This window comes from Polypterus senegalus, chromosome 8 (genome assembly GCF_016835505.1).
Source record: "Polypterus senegalus isolate Bchr_013 chromosome 8, ASM1683550v1, whole genome shotgun sequence".
NCBI classification, from domain to species: Eukaryota; Metazoa; Chordata; class Cladistia; order Polypteriformes; family Polypteridae; genus Polypterus; species Polypterus senegalus.
Genome location: NC_053161.1, coordinates 57859894 through 57884699, shown reverse-complemented (window position 1 = coordinate 57884699; position 24806 = coordinate 57859894). Strand labels below are relative to the sequence as shown.

Genomic DNA, 24806 nt, shown 5'->3' with positions numbered 1-24806 from the left:
TTGCAAAAAATATAAACCAAGCCTTAAAAATCAATAGACTTGTAAAAAATAGCCTTGTGTTGTACCATGTTAGCCATTATGGATGTAATAAGAAGTCAAGCAAAATTACACCTTTTATTGGCTAACTAAAAAGATTACAATATGCAAGCTTTTGAGGCAACTCAGGCCCCTTCCCTTACAAACTGCCTGAAGAAGGGGCCAGAGTTGCCTTGAAAGCTTGCATATTGTAATCTTTTTAGTTAGCCAATAAAAGGTGTCATTTTGCTTAACTTACAAAAATACATGCTAAAAAAACATTTCTGGACATGTAACACTGTCAGAACCATTTTGATGTCTGTTTCTTGTTAGGGACAAAAAAAGACCTTTTCATGAAAGGCCAAAAAGTCCATATGCACCATGAAGTATCTTGAAAATGTCAGCAGGCTAATAAATCCTCTCTCTCTGTTTTGTTGAGCACTGGTATGTTATTCTGGAACGGTAACTGCTGAACTTTCCCTCCCTGAAAGAGCATATGAATATGTCGCATAACACCATTCTGTAATACAGGCCATGATGTATATAGTAACTGGAAATTTAGGCAACCATTTGGATGTTACCAAATGCTACATCTATTTTCATTGTTGATTAAAAAAAAACAAAAAAAAACACTTTTACTCTGGTTTTGAATTTTTTTTTATTAATCAGGTGTCATATTTCATAACCAGTAAAATTAGAAGAGTTGCACAGAGTGTAATTTAGCAGCTTCACAAGGCAAGTTAGTTCTACTGGTCACCTGTGGAAATAAATCCATTAACCATTTAGCTGATCGAGAAAACCACAATTAAAACATTTTCCAAAATGTTGTAAGTGCCATGCAGGAAGGACAGGCATCCTGGACAGAATTGAGGAGGTTTTCTTGCCTGGCATAGAAGGCCATAATAGGAGGTCAATGGGAATGGAGATTTAACCTTGCTGGAACACTGTGAACATAGACACTTGGAGCAGTTCATTCCCCCATATGGCAGGTGGCAGTGTTCATCTGGGCTGAACCCAGTTTGGGCTCTCAACACAGAAAGAAACCAGAACAAAAATCAAACCCAGATCTCTAAAGCCATCCAGCAAAAACCACTACTAGTAATTAAGGAATAAAATACAAAATTCATCTTTTTACCTATATGCTTTTAAGTAGATATTAACATACAGTATGATCTACTAAGGTGAAATTGTTAAACAGATTATTATAATTTAAAATTACAATTTAAGCAATACAAGATCTATATACAGTATTATATAAACAGTGTAGGAATAAATTCAGCCTTTTGGAGGAAATCCATGCAGAAGTTGTTTATATCAAGCAAAGTAAAGATCCAAGCACAAACTACTGTTTTTGATTCATCAGTAAATGTTAACACAGGTTATATTTTCTGTTATGTAACCTATAGTATTATAACAGCTTTAATAATATCTTTTGTTGTTTGCCTTTCAGATGATGTGGTTATCTTTTGGCAGTCTTCCCAGTATGTTCAAGTACTGACAGGATTTGGTATGAACCTGCAGGTTCAGGTGGATCCTGTCATGCAGCTCTATGTGACATTACCTGAGGATGCAAAGGGCTCCACCAAAGGTAGGGTAACTGTGTATCTGCTCTTGCTTGTCTGTCGTCCTAAAAACACACTTACTGTATTTTCGGCTAAAAATCAACTTTCAGAATATCCTTCAAGATAACATTTTATTAAGAAGATAATCTGCAGTTTGGTAGAATAGAAATTCAAATAATATAATCATTGCTATTGTTTAATCCTATTTATAGGTCTCTGTGGCACCTTCAATGGCATTGTTACAGATGAATTTATGGCAAGTAATGGTATTGTGGAACTAACAGCCGATTCCTTTGCCAAATCCTGGGCAACACTGCCAGGGCAATGCGAACTTGTACCACCAAAACCGTGCATCAGATCAGACAATGGTAATAAAGTACAGTAAAATAAACATAAATTACTTAATTTATTTTATAAATAAAATATATACACTGTATTTTTTCAGGAAGGTATACGTGTTAATTCACAAGTAATACTTATCTACTGTAATTGTTACAGGAACGAACACAGCAAACATAAGCTTTGAAAATGTTAAGAAATGAATGAATGATTAGAACAGTTTAAATTTACAGTTTCTCTATTATAAATAATTTATAGGACACTGTTGTATATTTGTTTGGTTTTATTTTTAAAAATAATCAATATACTATTATTTTATTGTGTTATTTGGCTGACATTTTACTCATACTGTTATGATTTAGGCCAAAAAAAGAGGAAAAAAAAAAAACCCTCAATAAAGTCTGGTACAAAAAGAAATGCTATTATTCAAATGTATATATTATTGATGTCAATAATTAGAGCAGAAACTTCTACAGAATCAACACAATTTCATAAGAACAGAATTCAGTCAAGTCCTAATTACTAATTTAGAAAGCAAAGAAAAAGATAAGCCAATGGTTTAATGCAAAGAAAGCAAACAAACCTCCTACACACAATAGTAGGTGCATAGCACACAGTATCCTATTCAAGGCTTAACCAGGTGTACTGCCCGGAGGTCCTCCTTAACAGGCAGATTCACAGAACCTGGAGCCTGTTTACTAATTAAGAACCTCACTTTAGAACCATCAAAATAAAATTGTCCAATGCATTACATATTACATAAAAACATCATAAAACATAACCAAAAAATAAAACAAAATTAACAAAATGTAAACTAAAACATACTGATTAAAAAGAAAAACAAAAACCAACAACAAAGTGTAACAGACATGAAAAACAAAACCCAGGGTTGAGACTTAAAGGAAATTTTTTACAGCTCCTTCCATGTGGCTCCAATGATCTTTTTTCTGCCATATCCCCCGCCTGCACATTCATACAGCTAGTGCCACCTCGCTATGTAAGCAGATTTAAGCTAAAATCTTTTTACAAAATTGTAGGTTGCCACATACCAAGGTGAATGGATTTATGGAACAAATGAGTAGGTCTTGTATGTTCTGCTCTTGAAAATCTCTCTTTTTTACGTTATTGAATTTATTAAAAGCAAGTAACATTCCATACAAGCAAGTCAAACTGAAAAAACTAAATTCAAATCGCCCCCCACCTATGAGAAAGACAGCAAGGCTAACAGCCAGAAGAGTTTGAAGAGTAGAAAAAGAAGATCTTTCTATCTGTCTTTTCGTGTCACTCACTCACTCACTCACTCACAAACACTCACATTCTGCACAGCTCCTCAAGGTGGCTTCCTCCTTTCTGATGGTGTCCAAGTGGCCCCACAAGAATTTACAAGCCAAAACATCACTGCTAATATAGGTGTGGATATGCTGTCCAGGACTGTTTCCTGTCTTGCATCCAAGCAAGTCTCTCTGTTGGAATAGCTTTTAGCCCCTTTCACCCTAAACTAGGTTAAATTGGTTTTAATATGTAATGGTGCTAAATAATTTGTAACAGTTCCCCTTCAAGTAACACATAAACAGCTATTTAAATGACCCCAGTATCAATTCATTGCCAGAGCATATTAAGGACCAATTACAAACCAATTGTCTATTTGTGTATTTATTTACAATATATCAACTGCATATTATGTAAAGAAGAATGAATTGTGTTCTGTTTAACTTTGAAAATATTTCTATTTGACATATGGTAAGATTTCCATTTATAAATACAATTCTGAATCCACATTTTTCAATGCAGGAGCTTAATCTGACAGCAATTAGCACAAGAAAAACTGTTCAATTACTCCATTTGTTAGACTAAGCCATTTTGGGGTCACAGGAAACCACTGTGTATTCTGAAAAGCATTTAAAAAAACAATAGAAGATACAGGTCCACCATAACGAGTACTAAAACACAAACCTGCAATCACCTATACTGGGCCAGTTAAGAGCTGCCAGTTAAACAAATGCACTTTTTCTGATTGTGGGAGGTCATTGGGGTACCTGGATAAAATGTGCAAACTCTAGGCAGTGACCTGGCTAGAGGTTTAATCTTGGCACCTGGAAAGGTGGGACAACAGCATTAACCTTTGCACCACTATGCTGCACACCACCCCGATACTTCATGTCCACAAGATAATCTTAACTTGGCATTTGAAAATCTTCACTGAAAAAACTTGTCAAACACAAATAATATTCTAAAATGTCACCTAAGCCGATACAAAATGGGAAAGAGCCTATGCTAGCTATATTGGGCACCACTGGACCACAAAGAATATTCATGTACAAACCTAGCAATGATGCTGGGCCAATTTAAAGCCACAAATCTATGTCACTGGTACATGAAAGGAAATGTGGGATATCAGCCGCAGTATCCACAAAGACAGTAATGTGTACAGGTTAGAGCATCAAATAATCAATCATAAAATATAAGGAGAAAATAAAATAGCAAAGTCTGAAACAGATTGTAACTGAGAAACAGAAAAGCTTTAGTCTACGGCTGATTTTTAAACTAGAAAGTGAATGACTAGATGCCAAAAAACACATCTAGTATTTGCTGTAACAGACAGTCAGTAGAAACAGGAATATTAAGAAAGCATCTTGCAGCAATTTTAGGTACATCACAAGTCTGTTTGGACACACTTTCTAGCATTTCTGTTATTTCAGGTTTGTAGTGGTGTGGTGAAGTTACACAATTGATTCTGAAACAGCAAGTCTAATGTTAATCTGTTAAAATATTTACTTAATATTTGTAATGGTGTGTTATGTTTGTGCTTTAAGTGTTCTTTCTCCTTCTGCAATATTATTAACTATGTACTGGATTTTAACAACATTTTTACAGAAAAATATGCAAATGAAAACTGTGCTGCTCTCAAGGATCCTAATGGAGTGTTTGCCCAATGCCATGCTTTTGTTGAATATGATAGTTATCTCAAAGTAAGTGAATGGAATTTTGTATATACATCATTGCTTAGCTTTGATAACCTTTGGTGAAGAGGGATGGGTGTTTCTCAAAATTCTATTCAAACTTTTTATGGAACTCTCTACAGGAAATATTAAATCAGTACTAACGCTCCTAACCTTCTACACTCTAATTACAAATTATATCACTGTGAACAGCGTGGAATCATTACAATTTCTCAACACAAATATCACTCAAAATCTGATATAGGAGGAAGACATAACAGGTCTTATCAAAGAAGCTTGCCAAGGTGTCTGCTTCTCCATCAACATAAAATGTTTAACTTATCTCAATTGGTGCTAGTACACTTTTAAAAAGCATAAAACGTTTAACTTATCTCAATTGGTGCTAGTACACTTTTACAAAGTTGACACTGAAAGCATCTTCACTTTCTCCATAACAGTCTGGCATTGCAAGAACTACTAGACATATAAGCAGTTTCTGTCCTTCTGCAGTCATGATATTTAAAGAAAGTCTCTGATTCATTTCTGTCTTTTCCAGATTTTTAAACTCCTGCATCCATTCTAAATTATGTTTGTTTTGTTTATTTTATAATGACTTTATATATTACTATGTAGGAGTTGTGACAGTAGGGGGCGCTCGTGCTCCCTTGAACCCTCAGGTACAACTCCAGACACCGGGTAAAAGTCCAATATTTTTTATTTTGTACTTCAGTGCACCAAGCACCCTCCACACTACTCATACAATAAACCAACAACTCTCTATCCATAAACTCCTCCTCACCCAGACACTTAGCCACCCTTCCTCCCAGCTCAGCTCACTCTCTGGACTGAGGCACCGTCCTTTTATAGCCCCTGACCCGGAGGTATTCCTGTCCCGACAGTCCATAGTTCCTTACTGCTTCCGGGTCAGGGCAATCAGTCCTTTTCTTTAACCCGGGAGCACGTCATTCCTTCCTGTCACGTGACCCTGACGTACTCCCAGGTCATAGGGCATAAAAGAACCCATAAGCCCCCCTACAGCGACTCCTGGTGGCCCCCAAGGTATCCAGCAGGGTTGTGTTAAAACACTACAAAGTCCATAAGGCCCTGCTGGACCTCAGGGCATGGTCCTGCTGTCGGGAGAGCTCCTCCTGGCGGCCTGGGGGTGCGGACCGGCATGGGAAGCCGGCAGTCCTCCACAGTTCCTCCCCCTTAGCGACGACTTCTGGGGCGGAGCGTCCAGCCCCGCGAGGGACGTCCTCCTCCAGGAAGACGCGTCTGCCGGACCTTGGCTGCGTTGTCCCTGTCCTCCAGCGAACCTTGGGGGAACGACGTACCTTCTGTCCCCCCGGGAACAATGGCGCCACTCGTGGCCCGGCCGCCGGCAGTTCTAGCATCGGCGAAGTCCTCCTGGTTGTCCCCCTCTGCGAGACCAGAAACCCCTCGGGAACTCCGTTAGAGATATCTCCACCCCTGTCTCCGCCAAGGAGGGTTTTACGGCCGCTTTACTGCTTTCAGCCTCTCTCTCCATTATATCGGGAGAACCACCTTTTCTTTTGGGGATTTCCGTTTGATCTGGGGCTTGGCTCAGCCTGAGGCTCCCTATGGAAAAGAGAGAGCCTCTTTGCTGTTTGCACGCCCGTTGTTCTGTTTTGTTTCGAAGGCGGCATCATTAGTACCGCATCGCTCCGGGTAACAGCACTGTTCAGCTGTACCTGGGAGATTGGCACTTCCTCCGCCCCTCTGGTAACTAACGTCAACGCCCTCATTGCACCGGTCGGAGTCTGGAGTGGCGACTCGCTCCGGAAGGCCACGTCACACGTATGCCTCGGTTCGATCGCTTCCCCCCCCCCGGTCAGTCATCACTCCACGCTCCACTGTCGGGTTCACAGTGCTTTGACACTCGCTGTTTATTAATAGCGGGGCCAGATCGCACTGTGTCCCCTTATGATATACGGCACAGATCTCACTCACCTGCACCGCCAAATCACTCGAGACCGGGGCTTCTCGGCCTAATCGCCGCAGGTATTCCACTAATCCTTTCAGCGGCGCCTCAGCTGTAGCTCCCAGCTCCTCTACCCGAGCCTTCAGTTCCTTCACTCCCTGGAAGAAAGCATACACGGGCTCGAGGTATTTTTCAACCTGTCGTAAGTCCACAAAGTTAGTTATTTCGGCCGGGGTTAAGTCCGCTTCCGCATTCGTTTCACCTACCGGCCGGAGCCAATGAGCACGCCCGCTCCTGGCACGTGCTCTGCTGGGCTTCGCGGAGGCTTGCTGGGACATGGAGTCCGAAGAGGAACAGGTAGCCTGCCGCGGCGGACTGCGATCTGCCTCTTTTAATTTGTCGGCAGACCGATCAGTCACTTCCCGCTCCTCTTGATTCTTTTTAAATTGTGGCGCTGCTTCGCTCGCCGCCTCCTTCCCTTTCAGGAAGCTCGGATCCGTCGGGGAATTACTGACCTCACCGAAGGATCCTTTCTGACCGTCTTCCCGGCCTCCATCGCGCGAGGTCACGTGGTGGCTTTCGCATGGGCTTCCCCTTTTCGGACTCCTAGACTGGCCCGGCTTCTTCTTGTCGCGGCCATCTTGCCTAGGTCTGAGGCGGGCGTGCTCTTTGTCCGCTTTGTGCAGACAGGCCTCTGCAAAACAAGAAATTAAAGGCTCCGGCGGTTCGAGTGCTCTCCCAGCACTTACCTCGGAACGTAGCCGATCCCGCTCCAACTCCCTGTAGTAGTCTTCAGGAGTCTCGATCCTGCAACGTTCCGACTGTTGCCCCGCTCGGATTTGCTCGGCTTTAGCCTGTGCCCGATCTTCCTCTTGGGGAGCCGTCTCGCGTCCTGGTCTGCCTTCTGGAAGCCGCGGCCATTTTGCTGGAGCATGAGGCAGTCATCCGAGATGCCGCTGTGATTTTCGGCGGGCGTCTACAAAACATGATAAAAATAAACCCGAACGTCGGGCGGTTCACCTGCAGCTCCCTCCGTAGTGGATGGCGGAACCCCCGGACTGTCTAGGGAGTCCGAGGCGCTCGACAGTGGTCCGTGTCCCGATTGACGCGCTACCCGGGCTAACTCGGCCCGAATTCACTCTCGGTACTCTTCGCTCCCGGTCAAGTAGGTCCAGGTCCTCTCGGCGTCCGTCAGGCCCTGCAGCCAGCTGGGACTGACCTTCTTTTTCCCGGTCTTCTTGCCCATGGTCCTGCAGAACGGGATGGCGCTCACAGTTGCAGCTTTCTCGGTAGCGGGTGGTGTTTGCACCTCCGTGAAAAGATGGGGAATCCCCCGAGGGTTGTCTGCCCACACAAAATTTGTTTTTAATGCAGGTCCTCTGACAACAGACGGCCAGAGAAATCCTGCCGACTACGCCAGTGTGACAGTAGGGGGCGCTCGTGCTCCCTTGAACCCTCAGGTACAACTCCAGACACCGGGTAAAAGTCCAATATTTTTTATTTTGTACTTCAGTGCACCAAGCACCCTCCACACTACTCATACAATAAACTAACAACTCTCTATCCATAAACTCTCCTCCTCACCCAGACACTTAGCCACCCTTCCTCCCAGCTCAGCTCACTCTCTGGACTGAGGCACCGTCCTTTTATAGCCCCTGACCCGGAGGTATTCCTGTCCCGACAGTCCATAGTTCCTTACTCCTTCCGGGTCAGGGCAATCAGTCCTTTTCTTTAACCCGGGAGCACATCATTCCTTCCTGTCACGTGACCCTGACGTACTCCCGGGTCATAGGGCATAAAAGAACCCATAAGCCCCCCTACAGCGACTCCTGGTGGCCCCCAAGGTATCCAGCAGGGTTGTGTTAAAACACTACAAAGTCCATAAGGCCTTGCTGGACCTCGGGGCATGGTCCTGCTGTCGGGAGAGCTCCTCCCGGCGGCCTGGGGGTGCGGACCAGCATGGGAAGCCGGCAGTCCTCCACAGAGTACAATTATACTTTGCTTTATTTCTTTCTTTACTTGTGTTTTGTACAATATTTTTTGCTACTGTATGTACTGTATGTATTTCTTCTAAAAATCATGTTTTGCCAATGTTCACTAAATGATGTGATCACAAGGGGGCACACCAGCTCCCAAACACAAAACCCGACACAAAAGACACCAGGCACAAGTCCAGCAGCACACAAGGCTTTTATTTTTAGTGGGAAACACTTTCCTTTCTTGGTTTCTCACCTGCCCAGCACAGTACACACTCCAAAGTACAATAAGCACAATTAATGCACCAAGCACTTTGTCTTCTCTCTTTTCTTCCCATCTTTCCTTCTACCTCCACTCCTCCCACTAAGTGTCATCTTTATCTTCATTGTCATTGTCATCATCATCATCATCATCATCATCCTCCTCCTCCTCCTCCTCTCAACTCTGGCTGCTGGAATGAAGGCAAGCAGTTCCTTTTAAGCTGCACCTGGGAGTAAGTACTCCAGGTGGCTTGTTAGGGAGGTCAGGAATCACTCCCAAATGTGGTGAAAAACCAAAGTAGGGCTCTGCAGCTCCCCCTGGTGGCTGCCATGGAACCCACCAGGGCTATGCCAAACTCCAACTCCCAAGGTGCTGCTGGAACCCAGAGGGGTTGACATCTACAGCTGTGGGGGAGGCAGTGCCCTGTGTACATCTGCTCCTTCAGTCCTTCCACTACGATGGCCTTCTGGCCGGGAAAACACCCCAGCCATCTGTCACAAAGCGATTATTCAAACAAATATGATTTGCCTACAAACATTTTTCTTAGCGAAAATATTTTACTAAAGTCCCACAAATGGTAAACTTTATATTAAAAGGATTGTTTTTCATTTCCTTAATATAATTTAATTTTTTATTTGAACATTTAGCAATGTATTACCACTACCTGTCCTTGTGACAATGCTGAAGAATGCTTGTGTGTTGCTTTGGATAACTATGCAAAAGCTTGTGCTGCAAAGGGTCTGATTTTGCCCAAATGGAGGAAAGACCAGTGTGGTATGTATTTTTTTTTTATATTTTTATAGTGATTTTATAGTGATACAATAATTTCACAGTGCCAGGTTTGAATTGAAATCATGCATTTATGGATTTTTTCCCTAGGCATCCAAAGATGTGTGTACTTAGCTAATCAGTAAATATAATATTCATATATGAGTAAATGTGGAAGGGTGTGTGTGTGTGTGTGTGCGCTCTGCAATGAAGCCATTCTAAAGTTGGTTCTTGCTGAAATCTTGATGCTGCCTGGATAACCACTGAATCCTTATCCTGCATATCAAAATGATAGATGGATGTATAGATAAGAAATAAGTCACTGTCAGTTCCTACAAAACCCGTGCTAAAACAAAACCAGGAAAGAAAAAAAATTTGTTTTCCTGTTGTTAATTCATCAAAGTGAATGAGAAAATGTGCTTGTTTGATAATTGATATACTTTACAACATGTTGCCCAAATGTAATTTAAGTACATTTGAGGACAAATCAAAAACGCATATGCAAGTATGTTTATTTTTGATAAAAAAAAAACCAAAAACGTAACAGGCTTCCAGGTAGAGACTTGGTATTATAGGCAACGAGGGGCACTACACGGCCTTGACAACAGTAAGAATATAATCTCTTACAAGAGCAGGATGGATAACTCTGTGAAGAGGTTTTGTGGGTCGCAAGAAGAGGCCAGCAGTGTATATGCTTGTTGGAAAAGCTGTGATTACTTAGGGCTTAGAGAAACGGAAGCAGGGCAGTGTAGGACATTTAATAATGGGTTAAATGTTACATCATCTGTTAGCTGGCAGCAAGCAAATTCCCACATTACAATGGTGCTTGAAAGTTAGGGAACCCTTCAAAATTTTCCATATTTCTGCATAAATATGATTTAAATTTTCACACACCTAAAAGTAGATATGGAGAACCCAGCTAAACAAATGAGAGAAAAATATAATACTTGGTCATTTTTTATTGTAGAAAATCACCCAATATTATATATCTGTGAATTGCAAAAAGTATGTGAACCGAGCAGGTAAACTGAACATGAGATTAGAGTCAGGTGTTGTCAATCAATGTCATGGTTGTCAATCAATGTGATAATAATCAGGTTTGAATGGGCACCTGGTTAATATCAAAAAAGCAGGGTTCTATTAAGAGCTTCATCTTCAAACATGTTTATGCAGTTTATCAGTGTATCATGGCAGAGACAAAGGACATTTCAGAGGACGTTGGAAAAATAATTGTTGACGGTCATTTTGCTGGAAAGGGCTGCAAAATCATCTCTAAAGAGTTTGGAAGGCACCAATCCACAGTCAGGCAGATTGTGTACAAATGGATGGCGTTTAAGACTATTTTTAATTTTCCCAGTGGTGGTCAACCAAGAAAGATCACTCCGAGGGCAAGGTGTGTGATTGTCCGCGAAGTCAAAAAAGAACTAAAGGTAACTTCTAAGCAACTAAAAGTCTCTCTAACTTTGGTTAATGTTAACATTCATGAATCTATCATCAGGAGAACACTGAACAACAGTGTTGTGCGTGGCAGGGTTGCAAGAAGAAAGCAACTGCTTTCCAAAAAAACACTGCTTCCCAGGTACAGTTTGCTAAAGAGCATGTGGACAAGCCTAAAAACTATTGGAGTAATGTTTTATGTGAAACATGGTGGTGGCAGTATCGTGCTTTGGGCCTATTTTGATTCATCTGGGCTAGGACAGCTTGACATTGTGGACAGGAAAATTATTTCTGAATTATATCAGTGAAGTAAAAGGAAAATGTCAGGTTATCTGTCCATGGACTACATCTCAGGAGAAACTAGGTCATGCAGCAAAACAGTGACCCTAAACACAGAAGTAGTTCTAAGGGCTTGTTTATACTTCATGCTCTGAAAGTGTACGCACATGCATCATGGCTGCCACGTGTTCCCAGTGTTCATTTGATGCATCCTCTGAGCTGGGGCCGCATGTATAACGCCATGTGTAGAATTCGCACTATAACATGGCGTAAGCACAAAAACCGAAATGTGCTTACGCACAGAAAAATCCAGATGCAGGAATCTGTGCGTACTCCAACTTCCACGTTCTTCCGCTACATAAATCCCGAGCAGCGTGAAAACTAACACTCGTGCACGTGCTTCATGTAATGCCCCAACTCCACCCAGAATTACGCCTCTTTGAATATGCAAATCAATATAAATCGCCCTTAAGCTCAGCATTCTGTGAAAAGAGAATGGGAAAAGCACTGGGGAAAATATAAGAATTTCAGCGAATACCAAGTGGAGGTGAAGGAAAAACATACTATTTGTTCAAATAAACCGTGGCATAATCAACCAAAGGAATTTGATCGAGTGACATAGCGTGTTGGAGAAACTTGAAAGCTCATGTTCACAAAATCGCACAGTGCCGGAAATAAAAAAGAAGTCACATATCAAAGTCGCCGTGAAAAGGCGAGTTGTAGCCCACTGTCTGAGTGTCATATGAAAGCTTATTAGGGTACAGAGAAAAAAAGGCACACAGTGGGGAAAAAGCACGAAATGTCAACTTCAATCTCGACATTTCCACTTTAATCACGTAGTTTATTTTGTCATTAAAGTAGAACATCATAAACTTCATCTTAAAATCGTTTAATTAACCAGTTTCTCAAATCACATCGTAATTAAAGTAGCACGTTAAATGCTTTGTTTTGTATTTGATCTTCTATGTGCTGGAAACAGAATCCATTACATTTGTGATATTACAGCTCTCTGAATAACTAAAATACTGAGATGTATACATGATATCATTTTTATGATGACAGGAGTTAAAGCACGTTATTAAAGATGTGTTTCACTTCGATGAAATAATTTATTGCAGCAGTACTCAGGGGCGGGCGGCTCTAGGCTTGTGGTGGCACTGGGCAAAAGAAGAATCGGTGGCTCCTTCGCCCGCCAATGTCAGTAAGGCAGCTTATGCACGGTGGATGGCCACGTCCTTTGCAGATACTACATAGCCGACTCGTGCTCATGACACAAGCATTTAACTTTTGCAGAAATTTGTCGCTGTGTTTTTGGCTGTGTTGTTATTTTCTCTTTCTGTTTTATATTCAATATATATTGGCGTAGCCGCCACTGCAGTCCTTGCTTTTCTTTCCCCAAGCAACCGATCGCCACACAATCAACTCTATAATAGAAGTTAAGCCATCTGTAAGCTTAGCGCCGATTATTCAAAACGTTTAAGGAACATTGAAATATCTTCGTAGTACATGTTTAATTATTCTATCCTTCACGACACTCCCAGTGAAGAATATAGATTATTTAAATGAAGTTAAAGTTTTATCTGTATAATTTAATAAACATATTTTGCTGCATTTCACCTTAAAAATGGTATAGTCATCATATGTAAATACGCACTTTATAAAGTGGCTCAGGTTGTGCAATATTATAACTATAATGCAGGTTTACAGTGGGGTGATTGTACTTATAAGTACAAATAGTAATACAAGGTGCAATTGATTGAGTGCATTTAAAGTTCTTGGGATGAAACTGTTTCTGAACCACGAGGTCCGTACAGGAAAGGCTTTAAAACATTTTGCAGTGGCTGAGACAGCATGTCCTTGAAGCTGTATACCGATAATTCTCTTTCCGATCAGCTGCTGCTGTGATTCATACTCAGATACAGTGATATAAATACTCCGAGTGCTGCAGTGAGAGTAATATGGAAAAAGATGATCCGCTGTGGCAACTCCTAACGGGAGCAGCTGAAAGAAGAAGAAGAAGGTGCAGTGACAGTAACAATGCTAAAGCAGTTATGGTATTTGGAATACTATGGCTGTTCCCTGGACCATTATATTGTTACAAGTTAATTACAATCAGATGCGTTACAATAATAAACAATATGCGGTTAGTTTCAGTGTATTTATAAAGCCGCGTCAGGAAAATAAGGCGTAACCACACAGGAACAGTAGCATTGCTTTGACGCTGGGTGCCGCCAGTCTGCAAAACCGAGCGGAGAACTTGCGTACGACAAGGAATGAGGTACCGTGGAAAAGTGCGTGGCTTTACGCCAAGTGTAGGTTTTATACATCGCGATTTGAACGTGGAAAAGTTCTTACACAACATTTCTGTGCGTACGCACCATTTATATATGAGGCCCCAGGTCCTCAGAAATTAACGCAACGTGTATGCAAGTTGCAGTACCAGCAAACAGCTGGGGTGGCGCAGTGTGATAAAAGTTGGAATGTGACTTCAGAGTCTCTGTTTACTATCTACATGTGAAGAAAGCTTCTCTGCGGATCTTACGGGATCGATGTGCGCACTTTGATGTTTAGATGGTCTCACATAACATCTTTAATGCCATCTTTTTTTTTCTGGGGCTTCCTCCTGACCTGACAGCAGTGGCAAACAGCAATAGATCACCATACAGAATGCATTAAATTTATTATATTCCAACTCTCTGCACATTTAGAATCCTTAGATTTATACTTGATATCACTTTTATGATGAAATGCATTAAAGTATGTATGTTACATTTTACAGATAAATCGTTAATTTCATTTAAATAATGAATACTGTTAATAATTACACACATGGGGGTGACATGGTGGCTGAGCGGTAACACTTCTGTCTCGCAGGGAGTCACGTAGCTGGTATTCCCTGCCTGGAGTTTACATGCTTTCCTGCTGGGTTTCCACAGTGTGCTCCAGTTTCTTTCCAAAGATATGCAGATTTGGTGACACTAAAATGACGCTAGTGAATGTGAGTGCTTGTATTTACCTTGAAATGAGCTGATGCCCCATCTAGAGATTGTTTCTGCCTTGTGCCCAGTGCTTGCTGAAATGGACACATCCCTGAATTGATGGATTTAATCATTAAACATCCTTTTTAGAGATATTGTGGTAAGGTGTCATCAGAATTTAATGGATGTTCCATTCAATTCACAACACAGAGAAGCTGAACCTGTTCTCACCGTGATGATATCTCGCACTGCCGCCTGGTGGATTCTTCCAGAATTACGTAAAGTATGTGCACAAGTGTAAACAGTAAAACGCTTGCGTAGCAGGAGCGTCCACTGCAGCCTGCATCATGTCACATGAAGTATAAACCTGGCCTAACAAAGATTTTTTGAAGAAGAATAAAATAAAAGTGTTAGAATGGCCAAGTCAAAGTCCTGACTTTAACCTAACAGAAATGTTGTGGAAGTCCATTTGAGAGAGCCCAGTAACAACCATGAGTTGAGGCAATTCCGTATGGAGGAATTGGCTAAAATTTTTCCAAGCTGATGTGCTGGACTGGACAAGGCTTTCTGGAAACGTTTACTTGCAGTTATTACTGCAAAAGACGGTCACATCAAATACTAAAAGCAAAGGTTCACATACTTTTGCCAGTAACAGACTTATGACATTGGATCATTTTCCTCAATAAATAAATCAGCAATTATGATGTTTTGTCTCATTTGTTCAATTGTGTTCCCTTTGCCTACTTTTAGAAGAAATGTGTAAATCTAATGATGTTTCTAGGTCTCATTTACAAAGGAATATAGAAATTTCTGTAGGGTTCACTAACTTTCAAGACACCATTGTATGTCTGGACCTCAGTCGTATACTGGGAAGAACAGGTTACCTTACTCTTGTACTTGGTGGATGTGTTCTCCTAAATCCAGTCATTTATGTTATGTAACCCTAAATCTGGTATGGGTACATCTCCTGTGACTGTGATGGACTGGCACTCTGTTCAGGGCTGATTAATCTCTTAAAGCCAATGGTACTGGCCAACATACCAGTCCGTTTCTTCATCCCTAGCACTCACACTATCAGTAGTTTATCTTATGTTTGCATTCTGGTAGCTACTGTATCTACTAATACTGTACAACAATTGACCAAACTAATTTTTCCCTATTTGCCTTAGATGTTGGTCCCTCATGATAGGACTGATTTATATAAATTAAAGATTTTCTTTTATTATCCCATACTTTGATATTAAAAATGACTTGTTTTACTGCCTCTTTGAAAAATACTTTTTCTTGACTGACTTAAAATTAAAGCACAAGTATGTCATTATTTATTGCAATGTTAAATAGACCTAGCATCAATTTTGAATTGTTTACAGCACCTTAAAATAATTTCCATGACTCAATATTTGAGTCTTCGTTTGTTCTTCAGGGATCCATTTTGGATCCTATCTTATTCTCTATATACCTTCACCCTACTGCAGCTATTTGTAGGAAATTTAACATTTCTTTTCACTGCTATGCTGATGCTACACAGGTTTATATTCCCTTCTGCAACTCTGCAATAAATCAACTGCATAACTGTCTTTCTGAACTAAGATCCTGGATAGCTAATAATTTTCTTGATCTAAATCAAAATAAAATGGAGGTGCTTATAGTGGGTCCATCAGCTAAAACCCAAATTGGTCTTAAACTTCTCAGCTCTTTCTCTGTCTTTTGCAAACCTCAAGTCCACAATCTTGGTGTTATCTTTGACAGTAACCTCTCTTTTGAGAAACAGGTTAATTCAAGAATTGCTTTTTCCAGCTTCGTCTATTAGGTATGATCAAGCCTTTTTTATCATCTAGGGATCTTGAGAAAGCTATGCATGCTTTTTTAGTTTTTAAATCTTTACACGGGCTCGCTCCTGCCTATTTATCTGAAGTGTGTGTTTTACACCAGCCATCTAGAGTGCTTAGATCTTCTGGTCAGTTGGCTCTTGTTGTCCCTCGTACCAAGTGTAAAACTAAGGGGGACATTTTGCAGCTGCTGCTCCTCGCCTGTGGAACTCTTTACCTCATTACATAAAGTAGTTGTCTACAATTGAACTGTTCAAAACAAGATTAAAGACTCATTTCTATTCACTTGCATTCCGTGACCTTCAGTAATACTGATGATTTCCTCATTGTGATTATGTAACATTACTTCTATTTATTATTTATTTTATTTATATTCATTTATTTAATTTCTATTTACATTTTTCATGTTAATTGTATGTTTTTCTTTTATTCTATTATTGTAAAGCACTTTGGCCACAGCATTCCTATGTTGTTTCAAATGTGCTGTATAAATAAATTTGACATTGACATTCTACACTTGTCAATATCCATACACTGATACTCCACATTTTTATCCATTAGCAGGATTCATTATGCCACGTAATGGGCTAAAGTTGTGAAGGCAGAGGAAAAAGACAAAATATAACCTATAAATGCCAAGCAATTCTTTAGCATAATGTTCTTACAGAAGAAGGAAATAACATTAACTTTTAACATCCTAAATAAACACTGTGAAGAAATGGACTTGTTGATTGTTGACTCATATACCTTAATTGCTTCTAAAACTTTTGAATAGATAATTATGCAGATTTTCTTGAGATGTGGGAAATGTAGAAATCATTTTTTAATATCCTCTGGCATCAGGTTCAGGAAAAGAACATGTTTCATTAAAAATTTGAAGGATTACTTAAGGATCCAATATGTCAATAACATCACACATCAAAATCTTGTTATTCGGCATATGAATACTTTCTGTCTCAATAAGTATGATTCAAGAGGATAAGGTGATGCCTTACTTATGCAAATGAATATTACATTTTGAGCCTTACAACATATTTTTGTTTTTTAAGAACTGTTTATTTTTTCCACACAGTACCTTCATGCCCTCCCAATCAGATATTCTCTTATAACATGGTGTCCTGCAATCGTACCTGCAAGTCCCTTTCAGGGAATGATGTTGCGTGTGACATGGAAGGCATTGCAGTTGATGGCTGTGGCTGCTTGGAGGGGCTATATATGAATGACAATGGAAATTGTGTTTCAAAATTAGAATGTCCATGCTACTATGAAGGAAAAAATGTGAACCCAGGGAAGGCAATTATTAATGGACAAGAATGGTGAGCTACTTCATAAATCAATCCGAAAGAAAATATTATTGAAATTGTCTACACCAGTTTTCTGCTTTCAAATATACATTCCTGAACTAAGGCTTTCAAAAAATCTATCACAAAAATTATACTGAAAATAACTGAAATTATAAATTTAGATTCAATATAATATAATAATATATGTTATTTTTCATTTGAAGTGATTGTGAGAATGGACTCCTGACATGTCCACCACCAATTGGTAAGTAGTACCTTAAAGGAAAAGCATGTTTCAAACAGATTATAACAGTCCTTATTCCAAAATTAAGAAATAGTACAACCGAAATTATGTTTGTTTTGCTGGAATCGACTTTTTTGAAAATGGAAGGACAATTGTTTGATCCCAGATCAGCTTGTCATGGCTCCTCTCTGTTTCAAAGAATCATTGCTGTAGAGGATTGAAATGCTTAAGGGACAAGCAGAAGTAACAGTATTTTACCAAACTTAAATAGCTGGGCTTTATTCCTAGAGTGGTTGTTTCTTTTTCTTTAATTACATTTATAAATGCTTACAAATGTTTAAGCGATACTGTTCCTTTATATATATCTTTTTCTACAGTGTTTAGCAGACAATAATGATTTACTTTTTATATTAATACCACATAATACCGTGTGTTTCCCCTAACATGTATACTTTGAAGATGTTACTCTACAAAGATTTATTTTTTGTCATGTTTTTGCTTTCCTTTAGAGTGCGGAGAAAACCAAGTATATATAAATTGCTGGGAGCAGCACTATTTCACATCTGACAGAACATGCTCCAGTTTATCTTTACCTGTAAGTTAACTAATGCTTTGATTTGATTTTCCAGATTACCCCCCATTTTACTTAAATTGTATTACGTTACTTATCTTTGTCTCACGTGTAGATAATCTGTTAGCTATAACGATACATTTCATTTTTTTTTTTTTAACTTGCAGATCTTAAATACAATATGTGTAAGTGGGTGCTATTGCCTGGAAGGATTTTATAAAGACTCTACAGGTACATGTGTTCCTCTAGATCAGTGCCCCTGTATCTTTGGAAGTGAAGTATACAATCCAGGAGACAGCGTTCAAATTGAATGTAATACATGGTAAGTTGAAACATACACAATTACCATACACTAATGGGTATTGTGGAATTAAATTTAAAAATCAATATCTTTGCTTTTTAGCACTTGTAGCCAAGGAACATGGGCCTGCACAGAATATGAATGTCCAGGAAAATGCCAGGTTTATGGTGATGGACACTTTCAGACATTTGATATGAAATGGTACAGCTTTGATGGAAACTGTGAATATACCTTAGTCGAGGTAAGAACTGGTAAAAACTTGAAGACCTGTTTTACATATGCACAATTTTATGTTGCAACTAGATACCATCATTTGTAGACCCACTGGGTGGACCTTCATTCTGTGCAGATGGGTAAAAAAGGGGGATAAAAAAGCCTTCACAAATCCACACATAATATATCTGATACATAGTGTGGTATATTGGGTCCACAGCGCTCTCAGCAAGGGCCGGTTTTTAAATAAATAATTACCACGCTCGCGGCTTCGTGAGGTGGCGTAGTAGTCGTAGCAAGCCGCGGGGCAACCTGCGGTGTGGGCGTTTCTCACCGAGTGCACAGGTGAGGGACTACCCACATCCGTGATTGTTCCCATGGCTAATGTGCTGCAGCTGCTATGGCCCCTCGCAATATAAAAGAAGTGCGAGTCGGTTGGAAGGGGAGGAAAGAACGAGAGAAAAAAGGAAAAGAGGACGGAGGTTATAGAGAGCGAGGAAGCAAGTCGGTGCAAGAGAGAGAGCACACGATGCGTGTGGGCGAGCGAACGAGCACTTGTGGGCAGCTGCGAGGAAGATGGGTGTTAGGCTGACACCCAGGTGTTGATGTTGAAGTCGCTCCCGCTGAGCAGTCAGGTAGTGGGAGTGGCCAGGGAAAGGCGACTGGCCGTAGAAGACCGGAAAGGCAGCAGTAGTCGTGAGGCTTGGAGTTGCAGTCCTTGGTGTGGGTGTCTTGGAGACCAAGGAGTCCAAGTCTCAGGTCTGGGATGAGTGCCAGACCGAAGCCAGGATCGGGAGGTCTCCAGACCTGTGTTAGTGAATGGAAAAGGGCAGCTGCAGAGAGAGCGTCTCGCCTGCTGCAAAGCCTAGTCGGGAGAAGCAGGTGAGACACTAATGTTAACAAGAAAGAAGCACTGAGCTTGTTGTTGGTTTTTAAAGACTGCTTCCGCATGAAACGTTTTAACCTCATTTTAAAAGGATTGTGTTTTCTATTGTTTTTTTTAACCTCCACGTTTTATGGGATTATTTATTTATGGAACTCTTTTGAATCACTGCACTTGATGAACACTTTGTTTTTGATTTGTGGACTGTTTAAAATAAAAGCACTTTGCATTTTTTTTTACCATCCCCTTGATCAATTGCTATTGCCTCAACTGTCTAGCTCATCTCTGTGACATTATCGACGGTGTAGGGTTCAACGGCTCTCGAACAGCGATGGGAGTGTGGAGCCAAACCCACATCGTCACACATAGCTCATCAAGTTTTTCCTTGTACTCCTTAGAAAATATTCTGTTGTAAATATATCATTCTGAAAGAAATTAGCTTTGTTATTGCAATCCCTAAATATTATGAATAATAATGAACCTGTCAACTAATCCGTCTACTAACTTAATGCATTAATTTAAACTAAAATAAATGCACTTTAGTTGTAGTAGGTCAACACATTGCCAATATCCAACACCATATAAACAAGCCCTTTTACCTACTTTTGCTGTTATTAATTATACTGTATGTTTACTGAAGCAGTGTATGCCTTTAGGCTTTTAGCAATGATAAATTTGTTGACTATCTTTAAAGCAAATGTAATCTCACGTATTGCGATGCTGGCCACGTACAGTATACTAGATCATCATATTTTGCAAGCAGCTCTTACAAGATATCTTTTCCAAGTCAACAAAGTATATATGAAGAGAATTGGCAAATTCTTGAGTAAAGAGTTGCTCCACTATCCCGGGTTGGAGGGAAATCAGCATTGTTCTACTGAATGTATGTTTAATTATTAGGCAATGTTTCTGTTTCATTAAAGAGGTTTTCCCAAGGAAGCAGAGGAGTGTAATGCCTTTGTAATTGGTAGCAAAACCTTTGGAACTACTTTTCACAAGTGGTGGCTGCCAATATAAAGTCTTCAAATCTGCTTTAAACAGATTATTGAATAGTAGTGTTAACCAAAATATCCCCACAATATTTAACGCTTTCAACGCTTCCATTCAGTTGTGATGTACTCCAGAGGCCTTACCACTATGAAGCCTTTTAAACACCACAGCCACCTAAGACTGACACAGCCCAACCGATGCTTCTGATACAGTTTGCTCCAAGATGGATGCATTCTTAGCATGCTTCTACCTCTTGATGATATCCCTAATTGAGATCAATGTTAATATATTATTTTAATTAAGTTTGTTATTCTTTTCAGAGTGATAACGCTATCTACTTTTTCTTGAAGATAATCATTAATTGTAATAGCTAATTTACTGTTTCACATGTAGTAGTAAGGTATTGTACCATGTTAGCCATTATGGATGCAATAGAATTCAAGTAAAATGACACCTTTTATTGGTTAACTAAAAAAATTATAATACAGTATGCAAGCTTTCAAGGCAACTCAGGCCCCTTCTTCAGGCAAGATGTAATACAGAAACTGGAATTTCCTGTGTTTATATATTGTAATCACTAGGAGAGATATAGCATTGAAAAACCTTCAAGTGAGACATCTTGAGAAAAAAATTAATAGACCTCTTCAGGCTAAGATTCATTTAGTGGGAGAGGAAAGCAATGTATAGTCAAGACCTTTTGATAAGATAACTGTCCAACAAAGTCTTTTGAGGATTTTGATGATTTTTTCCATACTATGTTGATCTGTAGTCAGGTCATCTGGGTCAGTCAGAGAGATGTAAATGGTCATAAAACTCTTTTCTCTATTTAAACCATTGTTTAAATAATCCATCCTGCTATATCCAAACTACAGGGTCATGGGGGTCTGCTGGAGCCAATCCCAGGGCGCAAGGCAGGAAACAAACCCCAGGCAGGGCGCCAGCCCACCGCAGGGCACGCACACTAGGGACAATTTTGAATCACCAATGCACCTAACATGCATGTCTTTGGACTGTGGGAGGAAACTGTAGTACCCGATGGAAACCCATGCAGACACGGGGAGAACATGCAAACTCCACGCTCGAAGGACCAGGGAAGTGAACCCGGATCTCCTAACTTTGAGTCAGCAGCGCTACCCACTGTGCCACTGTGCTGGTCACTCAGTTTAACATCCTTTTCTCCTGCAGTTGCCCATAAGCATTGTGACTTTAAAATCCTTGTCACGGTGGCTGCTAAAGTGAGCTCCCCAAGGGAATGTCCACATTGCCATACTTAATCTGGAACCAGTGTAAATTTATTCTTTGGCGGAGTGTTTGTCCAGTTCCTCCCACATACAGTGCAGTATTGGGACATTTCATACAAAGAATTAGGTAGACCACATTAGATGATATAACTACACAATCTGTTTTATAAATGTGAGCACACATTTTACTTTTCTGTAGGCAGGGAGATGTATCATTATCTGTTGGTTCACTCAGGGAGCTTCAGACAATCAGTTGCTGCAGGTTTGGTGGTTTTCTGTATGGCAGGAGGGGACGTTCTAGGACAACATCTCTCAGTGTTTCATCTTTATTTAGTATTGGCTGAAGTTCTTTTATAACGTTTTTAAGTACTTCAAGATATGGGTTGTAGGTGACAACAAGGGGATGCAGTTTTTGTTTTCTGTTTTACATGTGAAAGAAAAATTAAGTGACTGATGAATTTACTTATCATATTCTATTACTTCACACAGATAAAAAAATTCAAAACATTATCTTTCTAAAGGAAGTAGACATTGCAGCATTGCATGAGGATAATTATTTGGTATGGTTAATTCCCAATAAAGTAATTAATGCAACCAAGTCAAGGTTATTAAATGGCCTTGTGTAAAGAGACGTTACCTTTAGCTTTCTTCTTCATTGAAACCAAACTTTACGAGCAGAGAATCAGTAGTTGACTCACATGACTGTTGTTGTTGTTGAAGAAATGTGCATTGGCAGATATACTGAGAGGTCTGTGTACCACCATCTGTGTAGGTCTCTCCAGACTATTGAATGTTATATTTATACCATGATTTACAATATTTCAACATAAAAATGTTTTATTTTATTAAAGGACTATTGTGGCAAATCAAAAGGCTCATTCCGGATAACAACTGAAAGTGTTCCCTGCTGTGAAGAAGCACTTACATGTTCAAGAGCAGTGAAAATTTCATTCCAGGTGAAATATGGTTTATCAGTATGTGTTCAATTTAGTTTCTAAAAATGAAATCTTAAAACAAATGTTATGAATATTTATAATTGCACAGAATAAAGAACTAGAACTGAGAGATTTGAAACTGACAGAAAAGACAACTGATCTGGACCAGAGTACAGAAACAGATATCTATTACGCTGTTCACACAGTTGGATTATACCTGATTATCACAGTCTCCAATGGAATAACATTGCTATGGGACAAACACACACGTGTCACTGTTTTGCTGACATCCAAGTGGAAGGTATGTTACACTTTTGTGATGCTGTTCAAAAGTAATTAATAAATTTACATCAGAATTTAATTTTTTTTGTTATGTATGATGAGTTTAAGAATATTTCACATCCATATCACAATACTTTTTCAGTACTTGTCCTTCCCATTGCAGTGATGCAGGGAGAAGCAGCATATTCTAGCTTTAGAATAAAATGTTTTTGGTTTTTTTTTCTAATTTTGCTATTGGCAGCACATGGTTCTCTCTCTCACTCTCTCTGTCTTCATCTGGGCCTTTGCTGGCTGATGTTCTTGTCTAGTGTCACCCTGGCAACCACTTATTCACAAGACAACTCATATGCTGCACTAAAAAGAGAAAAGTGCATTTTTCTTTAATGTGTGTAATTGTAACAATAGGAAAGCATTATTGCTTTTAACGTTCAAACATATACAAAAATGTTCTAAACAAAATTAGTGCTCCCAAGCACCATGAACTGAGTTTTAATTCATCGATTCATATGGAGGATGCAGCAAAGGCAGGTACAAGGCAATTTGTATTTGTACTGGTGTAGGAACATATAGTCTAAAATTTGAAGTCTACAATATACATGATCCCAAAAAAATCATTTTAAATAAGCAGTCAAAGCTTCAGCATTATTTGTTTGTTAATGAATTTATGCAAAAAAATCTTAAAAAAGAAGCAGTTTTGTGTTGCATTTAAACACTGAAGAGAGATGTGGGCTAAGAAGAGGTCTTTCATAGCACATGAGATATGTTACCATTGAAATAGATTTCTTTGTAGACAAAGACTGTAAGTTTGTAAAAAGTAATTGCTACCTGTCTGTTTTTCAAATAGTAACTTAAGTAATGACATTACAGGCAATACTCACAAAAATATACTGATCGTTTATCTTATCTGCAGAATAAAGTTTGCGGCCTGTGTGGAAATTTTGATGGAAACTCTATAAATGAACTTCAGACTAGATGGAACTCTGTGGTGACGAATACCTTGGAATTTGGCAATAGCTGGAAAGTTAAACAATGTTCTGACACTCTAAACCAAACATTTCCTTGTGAAAAACACTGGTACTGTACAGCCTGGGCCCAGCGAAGGTGTGGCATCATTAAAGATACAGTCTTTCAAGCGTGTCATAAAAAGGTGAAAACTGTTAACATTTTACCATACTTCTTAGCTTTTTGTGGCCTGTTTAATTCTGTAATTTAACTTACAAATCTAACTTTAGGTTTTACAAAAACATATAAAACAAATTCCTGTTGAATTCAGGTGGATCCTCAGCCTTACTATGATGTGTGTGTACAAGAGTCATGTGTATGTGAAATGGAAGGAAGATTCCTAGGTTTTTGTACTGCTGTGGCTGCATATGCAGAGGCTTGCAATGAAGCTGAAGTCTGCGTAAAATGGAGAACACCTGACCTCTGCCGTATGTATAGCACTGATGCCTAAAGAATGATAAACATATTTTTTATAAAAATGGACAACATTAGAATAATACATATAATGTGTGTATATTATATAATAATATCATTT

At 39.6% G+C, this 24806-nt stretch overlaps 1 protein-coding gene across 1 annotated transcript in view; it reads left to right on the top strand.

Annotated features, from left to right (window-relative positions):
• Window positions 1-24806, top strand: part of LOC120534551 (mucin-19-like) — a 75818-nt gene that overhangs the window by 45654 nt on the left and 5358 nt on the right. The window contains exons 14-26 of the mRNA XM_039762146.1: window positions 1466-1603; window positions 1790-1945; window positions 4791-4885; window positions 9683-9809; window positions 17399-17642; window positions 17834-17874; window positions 18363-18448; window positions 18592-18746; window positions 18828-18966; window positions 22904-23008; window positions 23097-23288; window positions 24180-24416; window positions 24543-24699. Of these exons, the coding sequence (XP_039618080.1) occupies window positions 1466-1603; window positions 1790-1945; window positions 4791-4885; window positions 9683-9809; window positions 17399-17642; window positions 17834-17874; window positions 18363-18448; window positions 18592-18746; window positions 18828-18966; window positions 22904-23008; window positions 23097-23288; window positions 24180-24416; window positions 24543-24699 (1872 nt within the window). The remainder of the gene's footprint in view (window positions 1-1465; window positions 1604-1789; window positions 1946-4790; window positions 4886-9682; window positions 9810-17398; window positions 17643-17833; window positions 17875-18362; window positions 18449-18591; window positions 18747-18827; window positions 18967-22903; window positions 23009-23096; window positions 23289-24179; window positions 24417-24542; window positions 24700-24806) is intronic.